Source organism: Podarcis melisellensis (genome assembly GCF_964234715.1).
Source record: "Podarcis melisellensis genome assembly, chromosome: 11".
NCBI classification, from domain to species: domain Eukaryota; kingdom Metazoa; phylum Chordata; class Lepidosauria; order Squamata; family Lacertidae; genus Podarcis; species Podarcis melisellensis.
This window is the reverse complement of record NC_138543.1, coordinates 32,641,317-32,668,133: the sequence shown is the minus strand read 5'-3', so window position 1 is coordinate 32,668,133 and position 26,817 is coordinate 32,641,317. Positions and strand designations below refer to the sequence as shown.

At 40.2% G+C, this 26,817-nt stretch overlaps 1 protein-coding gene across 10 annotated transcripts in view; it reads right to left on the bottom strand.

Moving 5' to 3' along the window:
- Positions 1–26,817, bottom strand: part of SSBP2 (single stranded DNA binding protein 2) — a 114,315-nt gene that overhangs the window by 27,437 nt on the left and 60,061 nt on the right. For 7 of the 10 annotated variants that reach the window (XM_081930208.1, XM_081930210.1, XM_081930212.1 and 4 more), the window contains exon 5: positions 12,767–12,856. The exons of the other annotated variants lie outside the window; for them this stretch is intronic. In XM_081930208.1, the coding sequence (XP_081786334.1) occupies positions 12,767–12,856 (90 nt within the window). The remainder of the gene's footprint in view (positions 1–12,766; positions 12,857–26,817) is intronic. 10 annotated transcript variants of the gene reach the window in all.

The following is a 26,817-nucleotide window of genomic DNA, read 5'->3' as shown; positions in this document are numbered from 1 at the left end:
TGTTACTGCTAAAGCAGGGGTCATAAGAAATAAGTAAAAATAAATTATATCTAATTACCAAAAAAAAAGCATTTTTTTACTATGTTATGATGATAGTAAAATAGTAAATTGTGATTGCTGCCTTGGGTATCTTAGTAACAGAAGGTAAAGCAAAAATGCTGTAGTAAATTGCAGTGGCTAGGAACAGAGAGGAGGAAAAGGTTTAAATCAAAGCCAAGAGATCAAACAATGCAAGAGATACCTGTGAGTGTGCAGGTCACAACCATACTGACAGGACTTCAATTGCATTACACCATCATTTGTGCTCTGAATAGTACTGAGGCATACCTACAGCTATCTTTTACACTGCTTTATTTTTTCAGCTTACTTGGGCCTGGCACTAGCAGTCAGTCAGGCTGGGCACAGTCCAATGGCCCCTCACTGGCCCACCATGATGCCATTTACCTCTTTTCCCCAATGCTTTTTCTAGTAATGGGCAGCTGTTCCACTCCTGAACAAGAGCCTAGCTTGCCTCCCATCCATGGTGACTGTCTGCCATGTTAAATAACATGCCAAAGTAGGCTAAGTAATTTGCAAAGTATAAAAAATAATATAAACCTACCATTAAAATATAAATATTCTTAATTAAAATACACAATAAAACAGTGTGATTAAAACACAGCAGGACTCAGGTTGAGAAATCAAGGGAACGCCTATGTAAAGAGGTGAGTCTTCAAAAACTGGCAAACACAGCTGGGGCATATAATGCTCTGGGCTACAGACCAATGAAATCTATAGGAATCTATAGGCTGGGACATTGCATAATCAGTAACTTAAGATGGGAGGTGGCAACCACAGAAAGGAGCATAGCTTAGATCCTGTTAAAAGTGCCATCTTCCATCCACTGCTAAAACATGGCTGGCAACAGAGTGGTGTTACTACCACCACAAAAGCAGTGGAGGCAGAGAAAGCCTATAGAGGCTGGGCTCTATCCTGTGCTTGGGTAAGAGGGAACTGTCAACCCCACAGCAACTGCCCCTTCCCCAAGAAATCTGGTCCTAGCCCTAAACGTAATTTGTAAGAATATTTTTCTTCTTCTCTCTACCCAGTTTGCAGTGCCAAAAATGCGCACCATTTGTATATTACACAGTAGTCTCTAATCCAAACAAAAAGTATGTACAAAAGAACATAGAGCACTCCTGTGGCAACAGACTTTCCTGCTAATAAGAATGTCACATGAACATTCTGGAAGGAGCACACAATGTTCACATCAAGGAGCGAACCACTGCTTATGCAAGATGACTCTGGATTAGGTACATTATATAAACATGTTTTTAGTTTTTCTGAAGTTATCTCCGTGAAATTGATGTATTCTGTTCTTTTACACTAGATGTCTCTTGAGTGTCTGAGAACTGGCTAGGCTATGTTGAAAAGGTACAATATATTATAACAACACGAATCACACTAGCGATTGCAAAATAGAAAGTCCATGAGTAATCCCATAACCAGCAGGACCACTTCTATGACAAAGCTGGTTTCAGAATATGTCTTTGTTCCTAAATTCTGAAACTAGAAAACTGAACTCCTGTGGTTCTTGTTACTAAAACCTTAAAAGGAAATGGTACATAAGAGGCTGCATTTATATACTGATGCTTAAATTAATAGTTTATGTATCATAAGAGGATTCCTTTACTAGGAAAAATCCAACAAGAATACAATGCAAATCCACAAAAACATTTATGCTTTGCTTCTAAACTGAAAATTATATTATATACATTTGCCCAATTTAAATAATTATCTGTTTTGAAAGCACATAGAAACAAGCTAAAATTGTTTGATGCAACTGCATTTGCTAAAGGACTTTCTAAGTAAAACAATGGAGCATAGAACAGCATGTTAATAATAATAATAATAATAATAATAATAATAATAATAATAATAATAATAATAATAATAATTTATTATTTATACCCCGCCTATCTGGCTGGGCCTCCCCAGCCACTCTGGGCGGCTTCCATAAAAACCAAAAATACAGTAAAATCACACGTTAAAAACTTCCCTGAACAGGGCTGCCTTAAGATGTCTTCTGAATGTCAGGTAGTTGTTTATCGCTTTGACATCTACTGGAAGGGCGTTCCACAGGGTGGGCGCCACTACCGAGAAGGCCCTCTGCCTGGTTCCCTGTAGCTTTGCTTCTCGCAATGAGGGAACCGCCAGAAGGCCCTCGGCGCTGGACCTCAGCATCCGGGCAGAATGATGGGGGTGGAGACGCTCCTTCAGGTATACTGGACCGAGGCCGTTTAGGGCTTTAAAGGTCAGCACCAACACTTTGAATTGTGCTCGGAAACATACTGGGAGCCAATGTAGGTCTTTCAAGACCGGTGTTATATGGTCTCGGCGGCCGCTCCCAGTCACCAGTCTAGCTGCCGCATTCTGGATTAGTTGTAGTTTCCGAGTCACCTTCAAAGGTAGCCCCACGTAGAGTGCATTGCAGTAGTCCAAGCGGGAGATAACCAGAGCATGCACCACTCTGGCGAGACAGTCCGCAGGCAGATAGGGTCTCAGCCTACGTACCAGATGGAGCTGGTAAACAGCTGCCCTGGACACAGATTTGACCTGTGCCTCCATGGACAGCTGTGAGTCCAAAATGACTCCCAGGCTGTGCACCTGGTCCTTCAGGGGCACAGTTACCCCATTCAGGACCAGGGAATCCTCCACACCTGCCCGCCTCCTGTCCCCCAGAAACAGTACTTCTGTCTTGTCAGGATTCAACCTCAATCTGTTAGCCGCCATCCATCCTCCAACCGCCACCAGACACTCACACAGGACCTTCACTGCCCTCACTGGTTCTGATTTAAAAGAGAGGTAGAGCTGGGTATCATCTGCATACTGATGAACACCCAGCCCAAACCTCCTGATGATCTCTCCCAGTGGCTGCATGTAGATGTTGAAAAGCATGGGGGAGAGGACAGAACCCTGAGGCACCCCACAAGTGAGAGCCCAGGGGTCTGAACACTCATCCCCCACCACCACTTTCTGAACACGGCCCAGGAGGAAGGAGCGGAACCACTGTAGGACAGTGCCCCCAGCTCCCAGCCCCTCAAGACAGTCCAGAAGGATGTTATGGTCGATGGTATCAAACACCGCTGAGAGATCCAGCAGAACTAGGAAACAGCTCTCACCTTTGTCCCTAGCCTGCCGGAGATCATCAACCAGTGCGACCAAGGCAGTTTCAGTCCCATGATGAGGCCTGAATCCCGACTGGAAGGGATCCAAATGGTCCGCTTCTTCCAGGCGTGCCTGGAGTTGTTCAGCAATCGCTCGCTCTATCACCTTGCCCAAGAATGGAAGATTTGAGACTGGGCGATCGTTGGCCATTGTGGCCGCATCTAAAGATGGTTTTTTAAGAAGCGGTTTAATAACCGCCTCTTTCAGTGGGTCTGGGAAGGCTCCCTCACGGAGGGAAGCATTCACCACCCCACGAAGCCCATCGCCCAGTCCTTCCCGGCTAGCTTTTATAAGCCAGGATGGGCAAGGATCCAGGAGACAGGTGGTTGGTTTCACTCGTCCAAGCAGCCTGTCCACATCCTCGGAGGTAACAGATTGGAATTGATCCCACTCAACTTGACTAGACAGAACTCTAGCACTCTCCCGCCCTGGCCCTGCTCCCACGGTGGAGTCTACTTCTTCCCGAATCTGAGCGATTTTATCTGCAAAAAACTTTGCAAAATCATTGCAGGAGAATATGTGGCCCGTACTGGGCCCCGATGTTACAGGTGGTTCCGCTAAATTGTGAACCACCTGAAAAAGTCTCCTGCTGCTGTTTTCTGCAGATGCAATAGAGGCGGTGAAGAAATTCTTCTTCGCCGTCGCTATCGCCACTTGGTAGGCTCGACGTTGAGCTCTAACCTGTGTCCGGTCAGATTCGGAATGAGTTATCCGCCACCAGCGCTCTAGCCGTCTCAACGATTAAGGCCAATTTAAACACCACCAGCACCACGTACCCTCCATAAGCTTCAGAAAATCAGCCTGTCATCAATACAAGTCTTTACTTTATTCAGTTATACTGATCAGTGTGAATTTTGTAGAAGCCAAAGGAGGACCACCACTTGTGCATGTGGGTCTGCCCCCAACACTGACACCAGTGGGGACATCCGCTAACACGAGAGCTATTTTTGGGTTATTCAGAAATTTGGCTTAGTTTATGTTGTATTTTATATCTGCACACATGTACAGTACTTCATTAAAATGCACCTCTAATAGACAGTGAGCTTGTCTGCACATCATGGTAAATTATTAGTTGGCATCTGTCTGTCTTGGAGACAATGGAAGAGCGCACCTTTGAAGGTGAAGTGTGAAGGAAAGTGTGAAATGGGGAAGTGGCTGTGGTTCCAGCGGCACATAATAATCTGTTATGCATTGTAACAAGTTCATGTACAGCGGGGAACTAATAAATGGCTCATTTGAGTGTTGGCCTATATTTTTATGTACTGTTAACTTTGGAACACAGCAGGATGAATGAATAAAACAATCTAGGAATTTATTAGTTTGTGTTTCCTAAGGGGTAGTAAACCTAAAAGAGAATGTAGCTTTAAAAAAGTGCCAAACATGGATGAATTCACTATGAATTGAATTATCCTACAATCACTTTGCAATTTTTCTCCCGTATGCCTTTGCTGGCCATGAAAGGTCTGGCAATCCACTACTGTCCATATACATAGCTCGTTTTAAAGGAATCCAGCTCTGCCACAATATATATTTAGATGAAAATAAAGACAACTCTTTCTTACAGCAAGACTATTCAGAAGTACTTCTTCCCAAAATATTCCCAACATGGTTTTTATGAATTTCAGGTCTTCTCACACTAACTCATACAGCAAACAAATGCAAAACCCAAAAGTCTCCTAAGATTGGCCTGTGAATCAAGTTACAAAGCACTTGTATAATCTGTCTGCCTCAGACACAATAATCTTGACAAAATATATTTGTATGCCATGTTTTAACCCATACCACACAAATACTTGATGAACTTCTTCATGTCACCTCCCTGTCTAAAAAGTATAACAGCATCTCTTCAAGATCTCCATATAATTTTACTCATAATGGTTCAAACACCACCTTCCCATTCTCCACAGGGCAGAACACAACACCTGGGATTCATACCACTGATTTTTTTCAATAGTCAAAGAGAATGAGTCAAAACTGGATTATCAGAGACATGCTGATTAATGCAAAGGGGAAACAAGTGCCTTTCCAGATGATAAAAATAATTGTTTCAGGAAAATGGTATCCTGCCTTCAAGTAATCTGCTCGTTAAAAAAAAATAATTAAAAAAAAATTCAAGAAACCCCAGCAAATAGGAACAGCAGCATTTGGAAACGGTATAATGTTAGTTTGTCTCCTGCAATAATTGGGTTCCATAAGTTCAGGGCACTTCATTCTGTCACCAAAATGAGGAGAGAATCACAATATGTTTTCACAAGCTTTCCAGAAGTTCCCAGGTATGGAGTTGAAGGAAAAAACTCTGGTCACTGAGACAAATGCGGATGCGAGGGTCTCTATGCGTGAACCACATAGAAAATACCAGGAACATATCCTTCGCTGACTCTGAAGAGGACAGCATTCGAGACAGACAAATAGATCTTTTCTGAAATAATTCCACATTCTATATGTAAGTTGCAAAAGCTATTAATATCATTAGCACAAGGTAACTTACAATACATACAACTTCAAGATCCTTTGTAGACTAGAATCTGAAGAAAAGCTAATCATTTTAAAGCCACTCATTAATATTTAAAACTATTTTATTAATATATTCTATTCAACCCATTTTAATCAGAAAGAAAATTGAACTGGTAATAAGTCTTGCATTTAGTAATTTGTATCAACAACAATAATGTGGCAATAGGGTTATTGTAACTTACTGTACTCAATATGCCACAAAAAATTAGAAAATCTCGTATTGACTTTATGGTGTTTTGAAATCCTTCCTTAACATGTAATTGTATCTTACATACACTATGACTATAAACTAGATAAACTACACTTCAATCCCAATACCAACCAACCGTTAAGTGAAAATGCAGGGAATACAGTAGCCACTAGATGGCAAGATAATCTTATATACTTCATATACTCATTTCCACAAGCTTTTACATAAGAATAGCATATAAAATGTGACTTTGAAACTAGCCATCAACAAATTTTCTCATCACTGTACTATCATATAAGAATGGCACTGGTAACAACACCTGATAATTCGGCAATTTTAAATTCTGTTAATATGCCCCATAATACACCAAGAAACTGTCCACATAACAAAGCAATCATGCAGTTATTACCGTTTTCACATTTCTTATATGTTCTAGCTATTGCACCAACATTAATTTTAATCAGTCACTAGCAGAAGTTTAGCCACTGGTTATTTGTCTCTGAGTATCTGAGAAAATCTTTCTCTCAGAGCTTCAAGAGTTAACATCCTTACAGCATCTCCCTGGTGAGTTAAATATGAACTGTGTTCTATTCTCTGCATGACTTGACTTGGGGAAGGAGGGGTGGAAATCTATGTGCTGGCTCCAGAGCACCACAGGCAGTGTTCAGCTCATGTGCAGGAGCTTTTCAGTTCTCTCTTCCAGTAGCAGCTCCCTGTACCTCCAAAATGCACCCCCAGGTTGAGGCACCACAGAAAGCAGAAGAACTGCCACCAGATAAATATTGCCTTCTCTCCTATCCATTTTCCAGTCATGCATCACTGAGGGTTGGGCCAAATAAAGATAGGTCAAGAGTTTGAGGCTCAGGTACTCCAATAAGCATTACCAGCAAACAACATGAGCAATAGTAATTGCACATACAAATGACTGCTCTAACACCAAATTTGGACTAATGCTTGGAAGGCAGACACTGTCCAGCAGCAGACACATCTGGGAGCAAATGAAATCTATTTAAACCCAGTCCTAATCACTAACAGGTAAATTTTCTAAAACAGAAAGCTATCGGCCTTTTCAATATTCTGTTTTAAAGTGGGATAGATAGATAGATGATAGATAGATAGATAGATATATAGATAGATAGATAGAGATAGATAGATATAATTATTATTTTAAAAGTGGCTAAAATCTGATTCTCTGAAATCTTTAGAAGGAATGCACAACTGGCCATTACACGGGAGTATTTTCTATTCATTTTTATTCATTCATTCCCATTTCTATTCCACTCTTCATCTATTCACGATCCCAAAGAGAGACAACATAAAATAACAATTACAGATAGGTAGCCGTGTTGGTCTGCCATAGTCAAAACAAAAAAAATTCCTTCCAGTAGCACCTTAAAGACCAACTAAGTTAGTTCTTGGTATGAGCTTTCGTGTGCTCATACCAAAGCTCATACCAAGAACTAACTTAGTTGGTCTTAAGGTGCTACTGGAAGGAAATAAAATAACAACAATGAGTAAAACATTGTGCTATCTTCTTAAAAGGGCAGACAGACTATCCATTAACCTCCAGCCAGCTAAATTGTATCAAACCCCTGTAAAAGACAATGGAAAGAGGTATGTTCCACTGCCTCAGAAAAGTAAATAATGTGGGTTTCACCCCAGAAGGCAGGGTAAGGATATTCTACAATTGGGGTGCTACCACATTGAAAGTGATATGTTGTGTCATTATACCATGTGCTTCACCTAGTGGTGCCAATTTGCCATCTTTCGGTTTCATTAATTGTAACTATTTCCATTCCATGCTCAGAATCAAGTGGTGTTCCTCATCAATATTGCAGTATCACAGGTATTTTCAAGAGTTCTTTTTGAGAAAGTCCTTTGTTTAAAGGAAATTCCTCAAATGGCAAGGAGTTGACAATTTTGCTCAGCAGTGAGGAGCCGTTGCCCCTGCTGCTGCTGCTGCTGCCTCCAATGTCGCTGTGACTAGCAATGACTTCTATTAATAACATTATGTGTTATTATGTAACCAATAAAGTTCTATACTGGAAGCATTGTGGCATTGCCTCCTGACACATGATGAGGTTATATCACTACCTGTCGTAAGCATAAGCAAATCCACATGTACCAAGAGAGCAAATTGGGAGACATGCACACACCATGCAATGAGGCACAATTCCACTGCAGTTATTTCAAACACCAATTTCAAAAGGAACTTTTGCTAGCATTTCAGGACAGACCTTCCCCACCCCCGAAGTCAAATAACAGACATGGGTTTTGAAATTGAGATAAATAGCTGGATGAGTAGTTTTTGTTTAGCCCAGTTCCGCCTTGTTTCTATTTGTTTCTCTTTTTTAAAAAAAATCCGTACAGAGCAATCCTACTCAGAAATAAAATCCATTGTGTTAAATGGGGCTTACTCCTGACGGTGTTTGGAATTATAACCCAAAGCTATTGAATAACCCATGAAACAGGCCTTATACTGCTAAGCATATACAATGTGGTTAGTACAACTACAATATTCCCTTCCACAGGTGAAATTTAAGCAGTTTGCACCATGTGGTATTGAAGTGGAAGTTGCCAATATTCCTGGCCCCTGCACTTCAGCACATACCTGTCAACACGAGGCTTGGAAGCACCAGGAAAGCACTAAATATAGAACCACTGGCTAGGGCAGCCATGTGGCAACATCACATACTGATTACACTTGATGCTCATTCACATATTACATATTAGCCAAAACTGAAAGCTTCTGTTTTGGTGGTGCCTGCTGTGGAGAACGATATTTAGATTCTGTACTGCATCCTATGGTCTAAAGTGTAGCATTCGCACATTGGCACAGACTGCCCCTTACGGCACAAATGGCAGAGGCACTGGAACAGGAAATGGCTTTTTTGTGGCAGCCACAGAAAACAAACACGGAAATCGGTTTCAGTATTTTCGCCCCAGCATGAATTCCCCACACATACTAGTTCACAACGTCCTAGACTCAAAGCCAATAGCACATATAGCAGGAGACTGCAATCCCTAATGCCTGAAAATGTTTCCTTCAACGATTCTTTTCCCCTCATGTGTTGAGCATCAGAACTATGAACTACTTGTGCAAGCTCAGCATCTCTAAAAATGATGGCCCCAGGTGTCTCACTTCTCCTGTGGCTCATTCCAGCTCATTTCTTCCTCTACTTTCCCCTCTCTTATAAATGCAGTTCAACACAAAGGTTCTCAATGGAACAGTCTCACTCCCTTTTTCCATGAGTTTATGCTCTTGTGTATTAAGGTGGCAGGGATCCTGCACACAGGAAAAAATCTCCCTGCTACTGGTTGGTAAGAAGCAACCTTCTTGATTATGTGATCTTTATGTGGGAGGGAAAAGATAGATGAATGCTATCACTACTTTAAAGCCAGCACTATGTGTGTGGCTGCTTGTTCTTTGCTACCTATATATTTGTCACTATAGTCACATAGTGAGTCTTCAATAACTTCCTTCAGAAAGAATCCTAGTATGTCTTACTATTCAAGAAAGTAAAGAACATGGAAGTTGCAGTAAGTGGTTAGGAGAGTCTGTTAAGTGCCTAACACTTCAAGTTAGTAATAAAAAATAATAGCAATTAAGGATATGCAGTCTAAAAGTATTTGGCCAATTCTGTCCAACAGTTGGGTGTCATGATTCAAAGGTCACTTGTACAGCTCTGTATGCAAATATGCAAGCAATACACAAAGCAATGAGCACAGCTAGTTATGTGAAATAGGAATCCACATGCGGAATAGCTATTTTCTTTGCATATGTTTGTGGAAATTTCAAACTGCACTCAAAATTAGCTCTGTATGCAGAAACCTGATGAGAATGCGTGCCACAGAAACCTAAGATGCTGCTAAGATTTCTGCTACACACCTACAATTTAGGGCACAGTACAGACAGCACCGGTGAGACCTGTGCAAATTGAGAGGGAAGTTTAAAGAACATCCAACACTTCTGCAGCAACACATCACCAGGGAAGGTTGATAACTGTGAGCTAGCTGCCACTGCAAAAAGTTTGTTCACCTTCTTATCGAACTTCTAAGGAATCCTAGGGTTCCCTGGAATACATTTCTGAAAACTACTTTCTATTCCAAAAAATCAGGAGGTATTGCCTTTTGTCAGTCAGGGAGCTCACAATATTTTCTGTTTTTTTTAAATTATTATTATTATTATTATTATTATTATTATTATTATTATTATTATTTACTTATACCCTGCCCATCTGGCTGGGTATCCCCGGCCACTCTGGGTGGCTTCCAACGGAAGATGAAAAATACATTAAAATAAGATACATGGTGACATCTCCCCTTTAACTATGCTGGAAACATTGTTTTTGAACTAGCCTATTATTAAAATCGACTATCATAAGAGACCCAATGCGCTTTCCTGATGACCAATACTTTACTCGGCTTTATATAGCCCATCTGTTCTTTTATGTACCTTTCAGTGCCATTGGCATCTACCAGTTTCTTCAAAACAAACGAGGAAGAGAAGACGAGAGGGCTGGTGAACCCAAGGCTCACCACCAGTCATTCCTGCTCTCGTACATTATGCCAAATTATGGTTGAGTGTGATGTGTGAACCAGACGCATGTTCTGCATTGCATTTAGTTATGACGCCTTACCTAAGTAAGATACTTTATTCAATGGAAAAAAGTAGTGATGATTCTATTTCAAAAGCATTTAAGTGTAGCCTTCAATATGTTTGAATTAACTTCCAATTCGCTTTTAAAATCAGATCATTTAAAAATAATATGGAAAGGAGGAGGGAGGTATTAACACCAAAGCAACAAAGACAGACATCTACAAGGTGCACTGAAAAAAGTGCTTTTATTAGGCCTCGTGCATTTTGAGTAGCATGGGCATTGCTAAAAAATTAAAATGCTATATATCTAGTTGAATAACTCCCATAAAACACTTTTTAAAGAATTGAAATCATCAAAATATATAAATATAATTAAACAATGCTAAAATCCACCCAACAGTGCAACTTTAAGTAAAAATAGCATAACCTAAATAAAAATTAACTCTATTATCCAAAAAGGCCACCAGTCACAATCAACAACACAATTTTATAAACATACTTCAAAAAACACCACTGAGACACTGAAAAAGTCACCAAAAAGGCAGCTGAAACCTCAAAACTATAATCCTTGCCATCTATCTCATACAAATTGCACTGGTAGAAACATAACCTCCTGGTGTTAAATTTCAACAATCTGTATCTAATAGAGAAAAGCTCCCTTCTGTGTTAGCCTTGTTCTTTGTTACAATGTAATTCGCAAGAATAAGCCCAGAGTAGGTCTCTTTACTCCTGGGTAAGTGACCAACAATTTCACTGGTCTGTGTTACCAAATGCGGAAAAGTGGAGAGACAAAAGAATTGCTCTCAAATGGACAGTATAATCCTCAAATCACTACAGTTTTTATACAAGGATGGAATTAATCCTTTTGCTTCAATAAAAAACCTCAAGGGTCATAGGTTGTGGTTAAATGAACTGGATGGTATTATCAAGGATCTGAAGCATCACACAGAAAGGAAATCCCAAGGGGTAGACACAGGTGGAAAAAGAACAGAGGACAAACCTATAAAAGACATGGGTCTGAATAACACAAGTTCTTTCCAGAGTACTGCAGTTTTACTTATGATAATTAGACAATTTTTACAAAACCTGCATAGTCATCCAAACTTGTCTTTATATTAATTTTTGATATTTAAAAAATAGTCTATCACTGAACGTTTTCAAATGGGTATATAAGATCTAGTTTTTATAGTTCCCCGATAATCTGTCCACTTGAAACATCTAATAAAGCACACAGATTCAGCCCACTCCGGTGGCGGCATTTTTGTTGTTTTCACTTTTAGAAAAGAGATGGCATTTACCAGAATTTATGTTTTAATAGAAAATGCTATTTTTAAATTTTTTAAAAAATTGTTCAATCATTTTTCTCTATCCTGGGAACAGTACACCACAGTTGCGGGCAGTTTCACAACTCCATCTCTGCTTGAAAAGGCTACAAGCCAATCAGCAGACTCTTTCTCAATATATGTTAGTCGTACTTCTCTCTGTGCTCATCAGACTGTTACAATAAGTTAACCAACACCTCTCTCCGACTTATACAATAGAACATTATATATATTATGGTGTACCCTGAATTATTATTGTGCTCTACGCCTGAAGTCAGAAATAGTCAATGAAGGCAGTACACTCCCATTAACTTGGTTTTCTAGTTTCTCTTTCAGAGAAGAAGCTTTCTGTAACTTGCTTCCTAACCTAATGTTTTTCTCACTTATCTTAACATAACTAATTAGTAGCAGGACTGCTGATATGAGAGCAGACCAAAAACACACCTATACACAGATTTACATAGCTACCTGTTAAAGGGTAGAAACAGCTTCCTAGAGTTTCAAACTGCTAGTTTGAATTTGCATTATTCTACTGTTCTTCCAAAACACTGCTAACCTACAATGCATAAGTATAATGCTATTTCAGTTAGATGGATTCTAATTAGAAGACAATATTAAGTAACCAATTCCTTATGTTAGTGTAGAAAATACCTCCCCAATTACATAATTAGACTAAGGGACTATTGCACATCTAATATTCTATAACAGTGAATATTACTGCACTGTTTCACAATTTCCAACTCCTGACATAAAACAGCTTAAAGCTTGCCTTTTATTGATCACTGAACCTGTCCTAAGACCCCATCCCACCCGCTATTGTTCTTAAATACTATGCATTTTATACAGAATTTGAAGTGATACTTTTTTCTGGCAGTGCCAAATAATGCTACCGACCCATTTCTAAGTCCTAAAATTCATAATTTGTCTGAATACCTGAAAAAAACCGGGTGGTACAGGACCTACTGGCATGCCATCTCCTGGGGGAATGTTTCCTAGCACTGGACTGGGAGCTGCTGCAGCGCTCTGAAAAGAACAAAGGGAAAATAAACCTTTGTCATTGCACAATAGGCATAAAACCAAAATACTACTTTGACCACAGTGTGGCAAGGCAGAAAGGAATTCTCTGCATGACATTTTTCATAGTTTCCTCCATTTTTAATCATTAGCCCTCATTTTCAAAATACACAAGTGAAACTGTTAAGCTCAAACTTAAATTCCTTGACTAAATGGCTGCCTTACACTTGTACAAGCTACGGATTTTTAAATCTTACTACTAATTTAGCTTAACAGAAGCCCAGTTCAACCATCTGTTTGTATATGCTTTTACTACAACTCTGCCCAAAATTAAGCTTCTGTACAAAACAAGGAATAAGCATGGGTCAGCCGAAGCAGTCAATATTCAAAGCAGGGCATGGCATTATGGGCAAGACCCAAACACAGTTAAGAACATTGCAGATTGAACCAGACACGATCTTTTTACATCCTGCTCTTTGCTTAAAAGCAGCTGCAATATGAGCTTGGTACCCATGCAGTACCAGTCTTTTCCCTACTGTGGCATAAAACAGCTTGGGGGGGTTAGCCTTTTGTGTCCCCCAAGCATTATGGCCCTGGTCTACCTCAGGAGCCATTGTGGCTACTTTTAGGCTAATTTAAAAGAGCCAGTGACCCAACTGAACTTGGATCATGCTGAATTTTGGTAAAGCAAGAACTAGGGTGGGGAAAATTAACACACTGCACGAATAGGCAGGTGGAAGGGAGAAAATGAACCCTCCCTTTGTCTCCACTGTTTTCCACAGCCATTGTAAAGCAGTTTCACTATGTTTAAAAATTGAAATTCTGTCAGAATGAACATTTCTACACTTCAGTGCTGTATTTGTGGGGTATTCTGTTCTATTGGTAATAATGTTGTAAATATAACCTCATGGTGTTGACAGTTTACCAAAAGCTTTAAAATAAGATTAGCTTACAAACAGATCAATATTTTTCCCATGCTTCTTGGGGGGGAAAGATGTTAATTTTTGAAACAAACAAAAGAAATTAGGTTTCCTAAGTGAAACAGAGGGTGAAATTAGCTACCTTTAGACATCCTTCAAACTGAGCAAATAGGAAATAAAGCTCCTGATGAAGAACAAGCAGGGATCCACTACAAAAATTATTATGCCTCCCGTTAGATTTAATTTCTAAAGTCTTCATCTGAACAGAACATTTTATAATTGTGTGAGACTGAAGCAATGCAAAGACATCTGACAGCACAATCCTATGAGCATAAAACTTAAGGAGATTTACTTTCATTTTATTAATGAATTGCTGAAATCTGCCCTATGGAATACAACTTATTCTAATTAATGTAACTGGCCACTGGATGTCACTTTTGCACCCTGTATGTAGAAGAACATTGCAAATTACATTTCCAAGTTTTTGACATAATGTCCAGCTTAAGAAAGTGTGCAGTGAAATTCCAAGAACATAAGAAACTAAATGTGATTAGGCTGGCATAAAGCATTTCTCTCCCCCCCCCCAAGGTTAAACAAAAATGGGGCGGGGCAGGACTATAAGCTCAGGTTGTACAATGCTTGTTTATTTTTCAAGTTGAAAATTTGTCTACTAATTAGCAATTCCGGGATGCAGGTGGCGCTGTGGTTTAAAGCCTCAGCGCCTAGGACTTGCCGATCGAAAGGTCGGCGGTTCGAATCCCTGCTGCGGGGTGCGCTCCCGCTGCTCGGTCCCAGCGCCTGCCAACCTAGCAGTTCGAAAGCACCTCCGGGTGCAAGTAGATAAATAGGGACCGCTTACCAGCGGGAAGGTAAACGGCGTTTCCATGTGCAGCTCTGGCTCGCCAGAGCAGCGATGTCACGCTGGCCATGTGACCCGGAAGTGTCTCCGGACAGCGCTGGCCCCTGGCCTCTTGAGTGAGATGGGCGCACAACCCCAGAGTCTGGCAAGACTGGCCCGTACGGGCAGGGGTACCTTTACCTTTACCTTTAATTAGCAATTCAATCATTAAATTCTGCAACTCTTGCCAACTAAAGTGGTATGACAAGAAAAAGCACAGGCAAAACTGAATGCTATCTTTTGGCGCACAACGTATTTCAAACACTCATTGAATGCATTATAGTGGGTTCCTTAAAGAAATTTAGATACCAAAGCTTGCAAAATAGGCTGCAATACAATCATGCATACCCAGATCAAGAAATATGAACTAAAAACTGTTTTGAACGTGCCTCAACAATACCTCCCAAAGTGGTCCTCTTTAGGCCATTTCAAGTATCATGTTCAGAGCTCATGGAAAGACCTTTTAAAATAGATCAGAGGTGAAGCTCCACGCAGATGCATTATGCGGCAACTGCAATGCTTTCTGTAACCCAGAACCCTGATATGTTAGGTCTGGTTTATGGTTACAGCTTTGGAAAATCTGTGTGATACTGATTTCCATGGGCAGACATTTTACATGACTAATTTAAGAAGTTAAACCAGCCTACAAGAAACTGAAAGTAAGAGACTCTTCTGATATATGGTTAATGAAACATTCCATATCAATCTTAATACAGCAGCACCAATTTGTAATCAGTAAGCCATTAAAACGCTCTTAAATTTCACAAAGGAAAATCTGAATGGAAGTGTCAACATTTCTTAATCTATCATAATCTTAGATTGAAAGATTGTCTGGTCAATGCTCTTCTTTTTGTGCTAAACACATACAAAACAAACATCATATGCCTCAAAGCCTTCTACTATGAGTAGCAGTACGAAACAACTTAAGCTTCTATTTGAAATTTTATGAGTTTCAAGGGGAAGGGGAGATAGTCATCTTAGTACAAAATCAATAATTGCAAAAAGAGCCCTAATTTTTATTGCTCAATGATTGTTTTGAACATTAAAGGCAGACGTTGCTGAGCTCATCACGATTCCCAAGAAAGCCACAGCTGTAATACAAAGGTCCTTAGAGAACAAGCTTCCTGAACTGCGTTATGGAAGAAGGTAACATGAATTAAAGCAAAAGCAATCCATAGATTGCAGGATGAAAATAAACTTAAATGACTAAGGGGGGCAATTAGCAAATGGTTTACTATGGAAGCAAGGGTTAGGTCTTGTTGGTTCTAGAAATATTTAAAGGTCTGCATCTGAGGTCTTGGCTGTGACTGCATTGCAAGATTGCATTATTCCCATTTTCAGGGAGAACAGACCCAGCTGGAGGAATGGGATTAATGTCTCCTTTCACACCAATAAATACCATGCTTTGCTTTAATCTTACCGCACTCTTAGTGGCAACATAAACCTGACACAGGTACCATCACATGGCTCTCAGTAGCAGATAATGCTGAGATCCAAGAAAATTTAGGAGGAAATAATAATTTAGGGCTTAGGAAAAATGGATATGGGGAGCTTGAACCCTTCCCACTCCACAGAGGTGGTTTTAGGGTAGTGTGACCCATATGGCCGCACTGGGTACCACATTGCAGGGGGTGCCGCAGCAGTGCTGGAGAACGGAGTGCAAGATGCAAGGAAGAACTGAATTTTAGTTTCACACAAGGCGCTGCTGAAATTTGAGAGCCCAAATTCAGCCACTGCACTCCAGTGCCTGCTTTCTCTGCAAAACTGTGTTTACCTACCCTCACAAGTGGGTATTATTTCTAGTTAGAGAAAAATTGGGAGTGGTGCAAGTATTTTACACAGGTGAGAGTTTAAAGCTTGTCCTAGTCAGGGAGAAGGAATAGTAACTGTGTCTTAGCCTACATGAAGAAACCTAAAGTGAAACTGCTGATTGAATATGAAAACTGATGAGTGGAGTGCTGGTGATGTCCTGACCCAGGATGTTAAGTCTTTGCTCAAATCTGCACAATGGGGTGAGCTCCAGTTGATTTGTCCTAGTTCCTGCCAACCTAGCAGTTCAAAAGCATAGCAGCGAGAGGAGATAAATTGATGCCGCTGCGACGGGAAGGTAAACAGCATTTTTGTGCGCTCTGGCTTCCGTCACAGTGTTCCGTTGCACCAGAAGCGGTTTAGTCACGCTGGCCAACTGACCCGGAAAAGCTGTCTGCGGACAAATGCTGGCTCCCTCGGCCTGAAAGCGGAGATGAGTGCCGCACCCCATAGTCAAATTCGACTGGACTTAACCGTCCAGGAGTCCTTTACCTTTTTACCTTCTTTGTCAGGCTGGTGTTAAGGCTGAAACTCCTTGCAGGCTTGGACAAAACAGTTCATGAGCTTCTGCAGAGCTTCCTCAGTGTCTGCAGCTCTGACGAAGACCAACATCCTGGGTCAGTACAGTGGTACCTCGGGTTACATAAGCTTCAGGTTACAGACGCTTCAGGTTACAGACTCCGCTAACCCAGAAATAGTACCTCGGGTTAAGAACTTTGCTTCAGGATGAGAACAGAAATTGTGCTCCGGTGGCGCAGTGGCAGCGGGAGGCCCCATTAGCTAAAGTGGTGCTTCAGGTTAAGAACAGTTTTGGGTTAAGAACCGTCCTCTGGAACAAATTAAGTTCTTAACCCGAGGTACCACTGTACATCACTAGCACTCCATGCATCAGCATTGGTAGTCACATGCTTGAGGTGGTAGACAATTTTGTCTACTTGGGTTCCACCACAACCAGCAACCTCTCCATTGATACTGAGCTAGACAAGCATATTGGCAAGGCAGCTATGGCAATGGCTCGCCTCTCCAAGAGAATAGGGGAGAGTATGATCCAATGTCCAATACCAAGGTGAAGTTCTTCCAGACTTTATGGAAGTGAGTCGTGGGTAACTCATAGCTGTCAGGAGCGATGCCTCAATGCCTTCCATATGCGCTACGTCAGGACAGAGTCTCAAAGTCACCCTACATGAGAGGAAGCATGGCTGTGCTGTTTGTACGCAATAGACTCTAGGTATGGCCCAGGTATCCATGCCAATGAAAAACAAGTGGGAAAAGTATAATCCTTTGGAATGTGTTCCTGCACGGGAGAAGCATGTTTCTTTTATCCTGGCTACTTCCCTAAGGTGAGCAAAACAGAACAGCAGCACCACAGTAGGCTATCAACAGAGCAGAGTGAAATAGCTTTCCGTTCCTAAGCCATAAGCTACCACCTTCTTTATACAGTACATTATAACAGGAAAGAAAGCCAAATAAGAGATGAAGAAAATAACTAAGTAAGTATAAACCTATGCAGAAACATGGAACAAAAAAGAGCCCTATCATATACAGAATCAGATCTAGTGGCTTCAGGAACTCGGCCTATCGGCTAGCTGAGAATCAATTATTTGCTTTGTGCTGTTTAATGCAAGCTTAATTACTTTAATTAACAAATGTAATTAAGTTAATTAATGTATTAAAGTTGCTATAATCCATGATTTGATTATGGGCCAAGAAGTGTTGATTTTAATCTAGAAGCCCTACAAAGCTTTGGAACCTTGCATCTTAAAGGGATTCCGTTTTCTGCCACAGTGACCACATCAGTTTAAGTTGGGGAGACATTTGCCAATGTATTATTCAGTTGATGAAAGAGCTTGAATAGCTAAGGTCCACCTAAGTGTTTCTTTGCATTTCTGAGAAAGTTTCTAGCATTTTTGGACCAGACAACTCTAGACAGGTGGTGGCAGAAGTGAAGAAACTTGATTGTTAGTTTTGATAGACTTTAGATATTATCTATTTTAAGCCAGTCAACATTAGTATGAAATATGCAAATATATATAGTTGAAACCACACTTACACTCAGTGGAGTTTCAGCTGTGCGGGAGTTAGAGGGAGGAGCCTTTCCCCCTCCAAAAAAAAAATCTCTCCTTCCCCCTGCAGCCTTTTGACAAGCTGTTCTTATCAGTTGGAGGCCCCTGCAGAGCAGTGTGTGGGTGATGCTGGAGGCTAGAAGGGGGAGGACAAAATAGCCACGCTACTAGTTCCTTGAACTGGCTTGGTAACATGCATGCAGTCAGTGCAGTTCTTTCAATATTGGTGTAATGTGTTCTGAGCAGGCTGTTCCATATCACATCTTAGCCACAGCATTCTGTACCTGCTGCAGCTTCCATACCAATTTTAGCCCACACAGTGCATTGCAGTAATCCAACCCCGAGGTTACCATTGCATGGATCATTGTGGCCAGACTATGCTTGTCCAGGAACGGCTGTTGAATACCTGCCAGAGTTGGTAAAAGGTGCTGCTCGATAGGAAGGACACTTTTGCCTCCCTCAACAATGCTGGATCTAAGAGCTTCCCAAACTACCTGTCCCTTTATCAAGAGGGATACCGTACCACAAACAGGCAACTTGTCTAGTTCCCAGACAATGGAACTGCCCAACCATAGTGGCTTTGTCCTATCAGGTTGCAATTTCGGTTTACTGACCCTCATCTAGCCTAGCATAGCATCCTGGCACTATTCTAGGACCTGCGTAGACTCTCCTAACTCAGATATTACAGAGGAATAGAACCAAGTGCCATCAACATACTAGGGACACCTCACCCCTAATCTCCTAATGATTGCTTCCAATTACTTCACAGAGATATTAAATAGCACTGGGGACAAGGCAGAACCCTGTGTACCCCACATGATCCCATTTAATTGCTAATAGCTGTCAACAACAGATAACTAATGATTCCTAAACTGACAGTTACTTGTTCTTTTAGAACTTGTAGACAAATGTGAAAGATGCAGGACTGTGTAGAAAAAATCCTGATATACGGCCTTAACATCATAATACGAAATATCATAAATATGAGAAACTGCAGGATTTAAATGTAGTGTACCTTGCCATTCCATATAAAATAGTAAGCTGCCTGAAATATAATTCATTCCTCAGGTTCCAGGAGTGCAGTATAAAAAGAACGGGCATTTCAGATTGTAGAATAGTCATTATTTTATTTGGAAATGACTTATGGAAAATACTCCTCTATTATTTCTGTAGATACCTTTCTTAACCTCGACACATGAAGCATCACTGGGGAAGAGAAAAAACCCTGTGGAAACAATCAGCAGTAACTAATATATATGGCAATTGTATTGTCCAACAGGAATGGAGTACTCCTCATAATGAAGATCTCACCATAGTAAAGTAAGTTCACATATATATCTGGATCTGTTTGCTGATGTTGTCTCAACCCAAATTTTAAGACATTCCATTCTCCCACATTCCTCCAGATTCTGCAGGGTATACCGATGTTTACTATAGTATCTTGTTGGAGTTGGGAGGGGCTGCCATAGCAAGGAGGGAGCAGGTAGGTCAGCTTCCACAAACTTCACTAGATGTGGTAAACTCTGGATCCAAACCATTGACTGCAGTGTCTAAAGTAGCATACAATGTTTTGGCACAACTTGAAATATTATGCTAATGCATCCCATCTTCGGACATCAGCATAAGAACTTAAATCGGTGGCCATCAGGGATATCCCCAACAAATACTGTAAGAGTGTAGAGGTTTCTCAGCATTTGTGTGCCCCCCCCCCCGTCGCTCTCTCTCCTTCTCTCCCTCTTAGCAATGGATTTATTATGTAAAAAATTAGGAACAGCCCAGAGCATCTTTCCTGCATTTCTCAGTACGAGATATGGCTTCAGCTTTTTCAGTGCTGCTACAGTTTCTGTTGTGGCAGCTACAGCAGATTTACAGAATCAGTGTGGTACTCTTTAATATTAAGATGCCGTTACTTAGAGCAATGTAGTGAGCAGAGGTAAAGTATTTCATTTGCATTGAAATATCACATAGGTCCAATTCACACAGCTAAATTCACCATGCTATTATAAACTGTGTATAACAGGAGTAAGTGAGCATAGGATTGCAGCCTGGGAGTATTACACTTGTCAAGTTTATGGCACTGATATGTTAAAGTATTTAAAGACCTTTAGTGCTACAGTTTAAAAATGAGGTACAGTTACACTACAAATATATACATCCTTCCCAGAATTAACACTTAACTTCCTGCCCTCTAGTTCTTTTGAGATCAAAATTGCTTCTATCTGCTGGAAACTACAATACTCACAGCAATATTTTCCTCCATGCTGAACCTCTACAACATAACTACTGAATAGCTTCCATTTAACTTACAATGACCTTCTATTGAAGTCACTGGAAGGACTCCCCTCAATATTTTAATGGAGTTTTATTGCAATGAATGGCTTTCATTTCGAACATTATAATATTCTTTTTGATATATTTTATGAAAAATGCTAAAAAATATATTTGTGGCTAAACATAAACACCTTACCTGTTAAGAAACAAAAATGCATTCAGATACATAGCCTTGCACTGTTCGTGGGAAGAATTTAACATTTAGTAACATTCTAGAAAAAAAGCAGGTGGGGGAACAGAATTAAGTTCCTTTTGCTGCAAGAGAGGGTAATCAGGCTTACACGAGTTATAGAAGCCTCTGGCAGGGAGATGGAGCCAAGCTTGTTGTAGTAACTCTTTCTTGCTTGTGGCAGTTTCATTTATTTATTTTAAAGTCATCATTAAAATCAGAAGGCATGGAGGGCTTTCACTGCTACCTTACAGAATGGGGATTTACAGAAGAACACCCCCCACCCACCCCACACAAGGCACCAGGAACCAACAGCAATAATATATGGGGTCACAAAATGTAATGTCACCCATATGGAGCAGTGACAGACTGCAAGATACTGGATCATGCCCCACTTTATTAAGCTGCATTGATATAAAATGCTGATTACAATGAAATCTCTTAAAATTATCACAGTTAAATGTAAATGTTTGACTTTTCATGTTCTAGTGGCATTTCATCTTTTTATTCTGTGTTATAGAAGCTATCATATTAACTTCTAAAATTATAAAATTATGAGATCAAGGAAAAGCTTCTCCATGTTATATTCACCTTGCTCCTAAGATCAAAAGGTAAGATGATCAGAAATAATAGGCTAGTTTTACATCTGAAAGTTAAACAAAAAGACTCACAATCCTAATGAAACAAAATTCAGGAACTTTAGCAATATCCATGAACATCAAGGAACATAACAGATTTAAGCACCAAAGTTGCATTTTAGTTTTCAGAAAAGCTGCTTGTCTGTGAAGTTACAGGGAACCAGGCAGAGGGCCTTCTCGGTAGTGGTGCCTGCCCTGTGGAAGGCCCTCCCATCAGATGTCAAGGAAATATAGTGGTACCTTAGGTTAAGAACTTAATTCGTTCTGGAGGTCTGTTCTTAACCTGAAACTGTTCTTAACCTGAAGCACCACTTTAGCTAATGGGGCCTCCTGCTGCCACCGCGCCACCGCCATGCGATTTCTGTTCTCATCCTGAAGCAAAGTTCTTAACCCGAGGTACTATTTGTTGGTTAGTGGAGTCTGTAACCTGAAGCGTCTGTAACCCGAGTTACCACTGTAAACAACTATCTTACTTTTAAAAGACATCTGAAGGCAGCCCTATTTAGAGAAGTTTTTAATGTTTAATGCTATATTGTGTTTTTAACATTCGGTTGGGAGTCGTCTAGAGTGGCTGGGGAAACCCAGCCAGATGCGTGGGGTATAATAATAAATTATTGTTGTTGTGGTGGTGGTTTATCATCATCATCATCTTCATCATCATCATGGGCAGCAAGCCAAGCTGTCATTATGAAAGGCAAGCCTAACCGACAAATTTCTTAATAATATGCTCTAATGGTTTTCTTTACTTATACTCTAATCACCTGAGGATGTCTACATAGGTTTTGCCCATCAACTACTAGAGCTATATTTAACAGCATAAAACTTGATTCAGTAGTAGCATGTATATGATAAAATCAGGGTGCACCAATAAATACCACAGTACAATATAACAGAACGCCCATATTTGAACCTGTCATAGACATTTGTCATAATTCTGTGGGTGATGAAGAAACAGACTTTCCCCATGTTCACTTGTAATGGGATACTTTCAAAAATCTTTAAAAACAAATATAGAAGATTAAGTCCCTGGAAATTGATGGCCACCAGGAAGTCTTCTCCAAGTTATGAAATATACTAATATGCTGTTCAACGGAAAGAGAATAACTAATTACTCTTACTTAAAATAATAATTTAGGAATTCACCGCCCATCATGTCAGACTCAGGATGACCCGCAGAAAGGAACTTGGTATCCCAGAAGGATTACTCAAAATTCCACACTCATATACGTTTGTTAGAGAAGTTTACTAATTTAACTTCCAAACAATCATGTCATTCGCTTAATACTAGATCCCAAGAGTGGTTATCTGTAGGGGTTCATTTTCCTTAGAGAATTAATTATTATCACAGGTTTTGTAACACTAAGCACATTCCAGCTATAATTAGAACTTCCAAATTTTATGCATCAACATTTTTACATTTTTAACTGCCACTGAAGACTTGAATATTCACTGCTTACATCTTATGAGGTAGTTTCATTATTTATTTCAAGCAACAGTTTCTTAAGAGAAGATGAAGTGCTCAAGAACCTATTTAGCTTTGGAATCGTATTGTATCATTTAAAGTTTAATTGATTCCCAGGTTTCATTAGATGAAAAAAACACTTTTATCACCATATATTAAGGACCAAAAGCACAGCAGCATAACTAAGATCTTATATGGGAAAAGAAAGAGTAAGACCCAATGCCAGTGTTCTAGTGTGTTGAGACCTGGGCTGAAGTTAATAGCCATAAAACTCACTGGGTAATCTAGGGCCAGTCACTATCTCTCAGTTTAATCTACCACACAAGGCTATTGCAACAATAAAAATGACTTGGATGTGGGGAGACCAGGTTCTATGTCATCCTGAACTCCTTAGAATAAGGGCAGAATCAACATAAAATAATAATTACAGATAAAAATCATTGCTCCATTTGCTTTAAAGCCAATGGGATACTTGATATGCATGCACCATTAAGACAAAAAGAAGATTAACTGAACCACCAGTAGGATTTCTAATTAATATTAATTAATTAATTAAATTTCTATCTCTCCCTTCTTCTCAAAGTAGCTCAGGGCAGCAGACAGGTGACAAACAAACATACCTATCCTAAAAACAATTCCAATACAGATGAAGATTGGGAAAGCTCTCATCTTAAAAGGCTTGCTGAAAGAAGGAAGTCTTTAGTAGGGCTGAAAAGACAACAGAAACAGTGCCTACCTAATATTCAAGGGGAGGAAATTCCAAATGGTAGCTGCCACAACATTAAAGGTCTTAGTCCTACAGGTATATTGAGCAAAATGGAACTCCTACAGATAAGGTGTCTACAGGAGGCCCTCACCTACAGAGAGCAGTGATCAATTAGGTTTATAAGGGATAAGATATTCTTATATATGATTCTAACTGTAGGATTCAAGTACAAGTGAGCACAAAATATAGGTCACCATTCTACTTTGTTAACATTGACAGATGTCAGCACCAAGAATTATGCTCATATTAAAGCAGATTGGTGCTATATACTACAGAAATAGTTTGCGGTTACCACAACTGCCTTGTCTCAGCTAGCCAAACATATATGGTCGACTCTGCAAGGCTGAAAGTGGATCTAACAGTGGTCTGTTGCAATAACATAATGTGCTGAATCAAGACTGCATGAGTACACTAATGCAAGAATTGTGCTGCTATAGCTGAACCATGCAAGGCCTTGTTCAAGTTAGACATAGGCAGAGAGATTACTTGACCACTTGACCACTTCAAACTGCAGAAGTGGTACTGCTACAAGTGCCACATAATGCTCATTCCACAGCTGTAAGAAGTCAATCTTTTAGTGTGGCAGCACCTATGCGCTAGAACTTCCTGCCTTTTCACATCAGACAGACACCTTCACTGTACTCTGTCTGGCACCTGCCTCAAAGATTTTTGTATTGGCAAGCCTTATCAAGACGTGTATTTTAATCTGTTTTTAACTTATTGTTCATTTTAATGAGTTCTGAATGTTTTGTTAAGTATCTATTTCGTTGATAATACTGTGGGGTTTGTTTGCAAACTGCTTTGAGGTTTTATTAAAATCAAGCAGTATATAAAACTTGTTAATTAATTAAATAGTGTGGGAACAAACTCTGAACAGCATTATTTCATCTGTATCAAGAGGCCAGTGATATTCCTTTACAATAATGTGACTGCTGCTAACTCAAAGAGCAGTCAGTGATAAATATACATATGACAATGCTTTGCCACATACTGAGATTTTCCTACACTGCCTCTCCAACATGATTGTAGAAATTGGGTGTGTGTGTATTGTGTGTGTAAAAAGATAAAGGTAAAGGACCCTGGGGCTGCGGTGCTCATCTTGCTTTACTGGCCGGGGGAGCCGACGTTTGTCCACAGACAGTTTTTCCAGGTCAGTTTTTCTGGGTCATGACTAAGCCACTTCTGGTGAAATCAGAGCAGTGCATGGAAACGCCATTTACCCTCCCGCCAGAGCGGTACCTATTTATCTACTTGCATTTGATGTGCTTTCGAACTGGTAGGTTGGCAGAAGCTGGGACTGAGCAACGGGAGCTCACAGCGTCGTGGGGATTCGAACCGCCAACCTTCTGATTGGCAAGCCCTAGGCTCAGTGGTCTAGACCACAGCGCCACCCGCATCTCTGTTTGACTGTAAATGCAAAGTGCTGAATGGAGTGCTTACAGAAGAAACAATTCCTATTACACTGAAAGTGACGTGGCAATAGAAAACCATGGGTGAGATGTAAGGCTCCAGAAACAAGGACCTAGTACAGAGCATACATAAAGCCTCAGCTCTGCTGCTGCAGACCTTACATCCCAAGTGATGGGCATTGCCAGAAAGTTATCACTGCACAAAAGTTTAGGACTATGCTCTTTATTAATTTGCACCACATATTTCTATACAGGAAATCTGTCTAGTATAAATTAAGTCTCCATTGACAGAAGCAACTTTATCAGACAGCATTCAACATGAGACTCTTAATCTCAGGGTCACGGATTTGAGCCCTACGTTGGGCAGAAGAGTCCTACATTGCAGAGGGTTGGACTAAATGACCCCCGCAGTCCCTTCCAACTCTACAGTTCTATGATACTATTACTCTTCATGTCAGTCAACTACTTTCCTTTGGTTTCCATGCCATTAAATATACACCCCGAATGTCTAGAATCTCTAGTCATTAGGGAGTCTAGTTGTTTTCTCTGAAAAAATTCAGAAGGTTCCAAAGGGATAACACTACGTTCCCAGATGAGGAATATTCTGTTTTGAAGCAGAGAGGAGATGGCAACATAGTGAGCATCAGGTAACATTTGTTGATTACAAGTTATGTAAGAAAGAAATGTTAGTTGACATCAATAATTTTTACTTTTGGATCAACTGGAAGCTTGAACACTTCTAAGTGTTACTTTTTGGATGTGCAGCATTCAAATTAAAGATGCACAAATGACCCAATTACTTTACTTCTGTAACCTCCCTGAACCTTAGCAGCAGCAAGGATTTATTTACGCTGCTGACCTATATGGTTCACCATTAAAGGACCTTTAAAAAGAAGCAACGGACCTGATTTTAAAGAAGCATGAATATAATCCATGTAAGCAGGCCATCAAGATCCATATATGTATTATTCTGGAGTAGTGGATGCATTTTCAATTTTTGGGGGGGTGGTATTTAGCTATGTTTTACTCAGAGTAGATGCACTGAAATTAATGAGAATGACAAAGTTAGGTCTCCCCTTCTCCACACCCTTCCCCACCCATACGATGGCTACTGATGCATCCCTCAATCAAGATGGCAGATCAGGGATAGGAAACAAGTGACCCTCCAGTTGTTGCTGGGCTCCGCTCCCACCATCCATGACTACTGCCCATGTTGTCTGGGGCTGACGAGAGCTGAAGTCCAACCACACTGGTAAAGCTACAGGTTCTCTATTCTTACCTTAGGTTATAATAAAGGGATTTTGCAAGGTATGTGCAAATCATTGTTTTCTCTGCATTGAACACTATCAAATAAAAAACATATACCCCACAATTTCAGATGAGTACTACTGTTTTATGTTACCATACAGCATTTTGAATTGAAGGCACTTAACAAATGGTATTATTGTCTGAAAAGAGAAGGCTAAGAACAGAAGTTTCTCTTTGAGCTTACAATTTGCCTAATC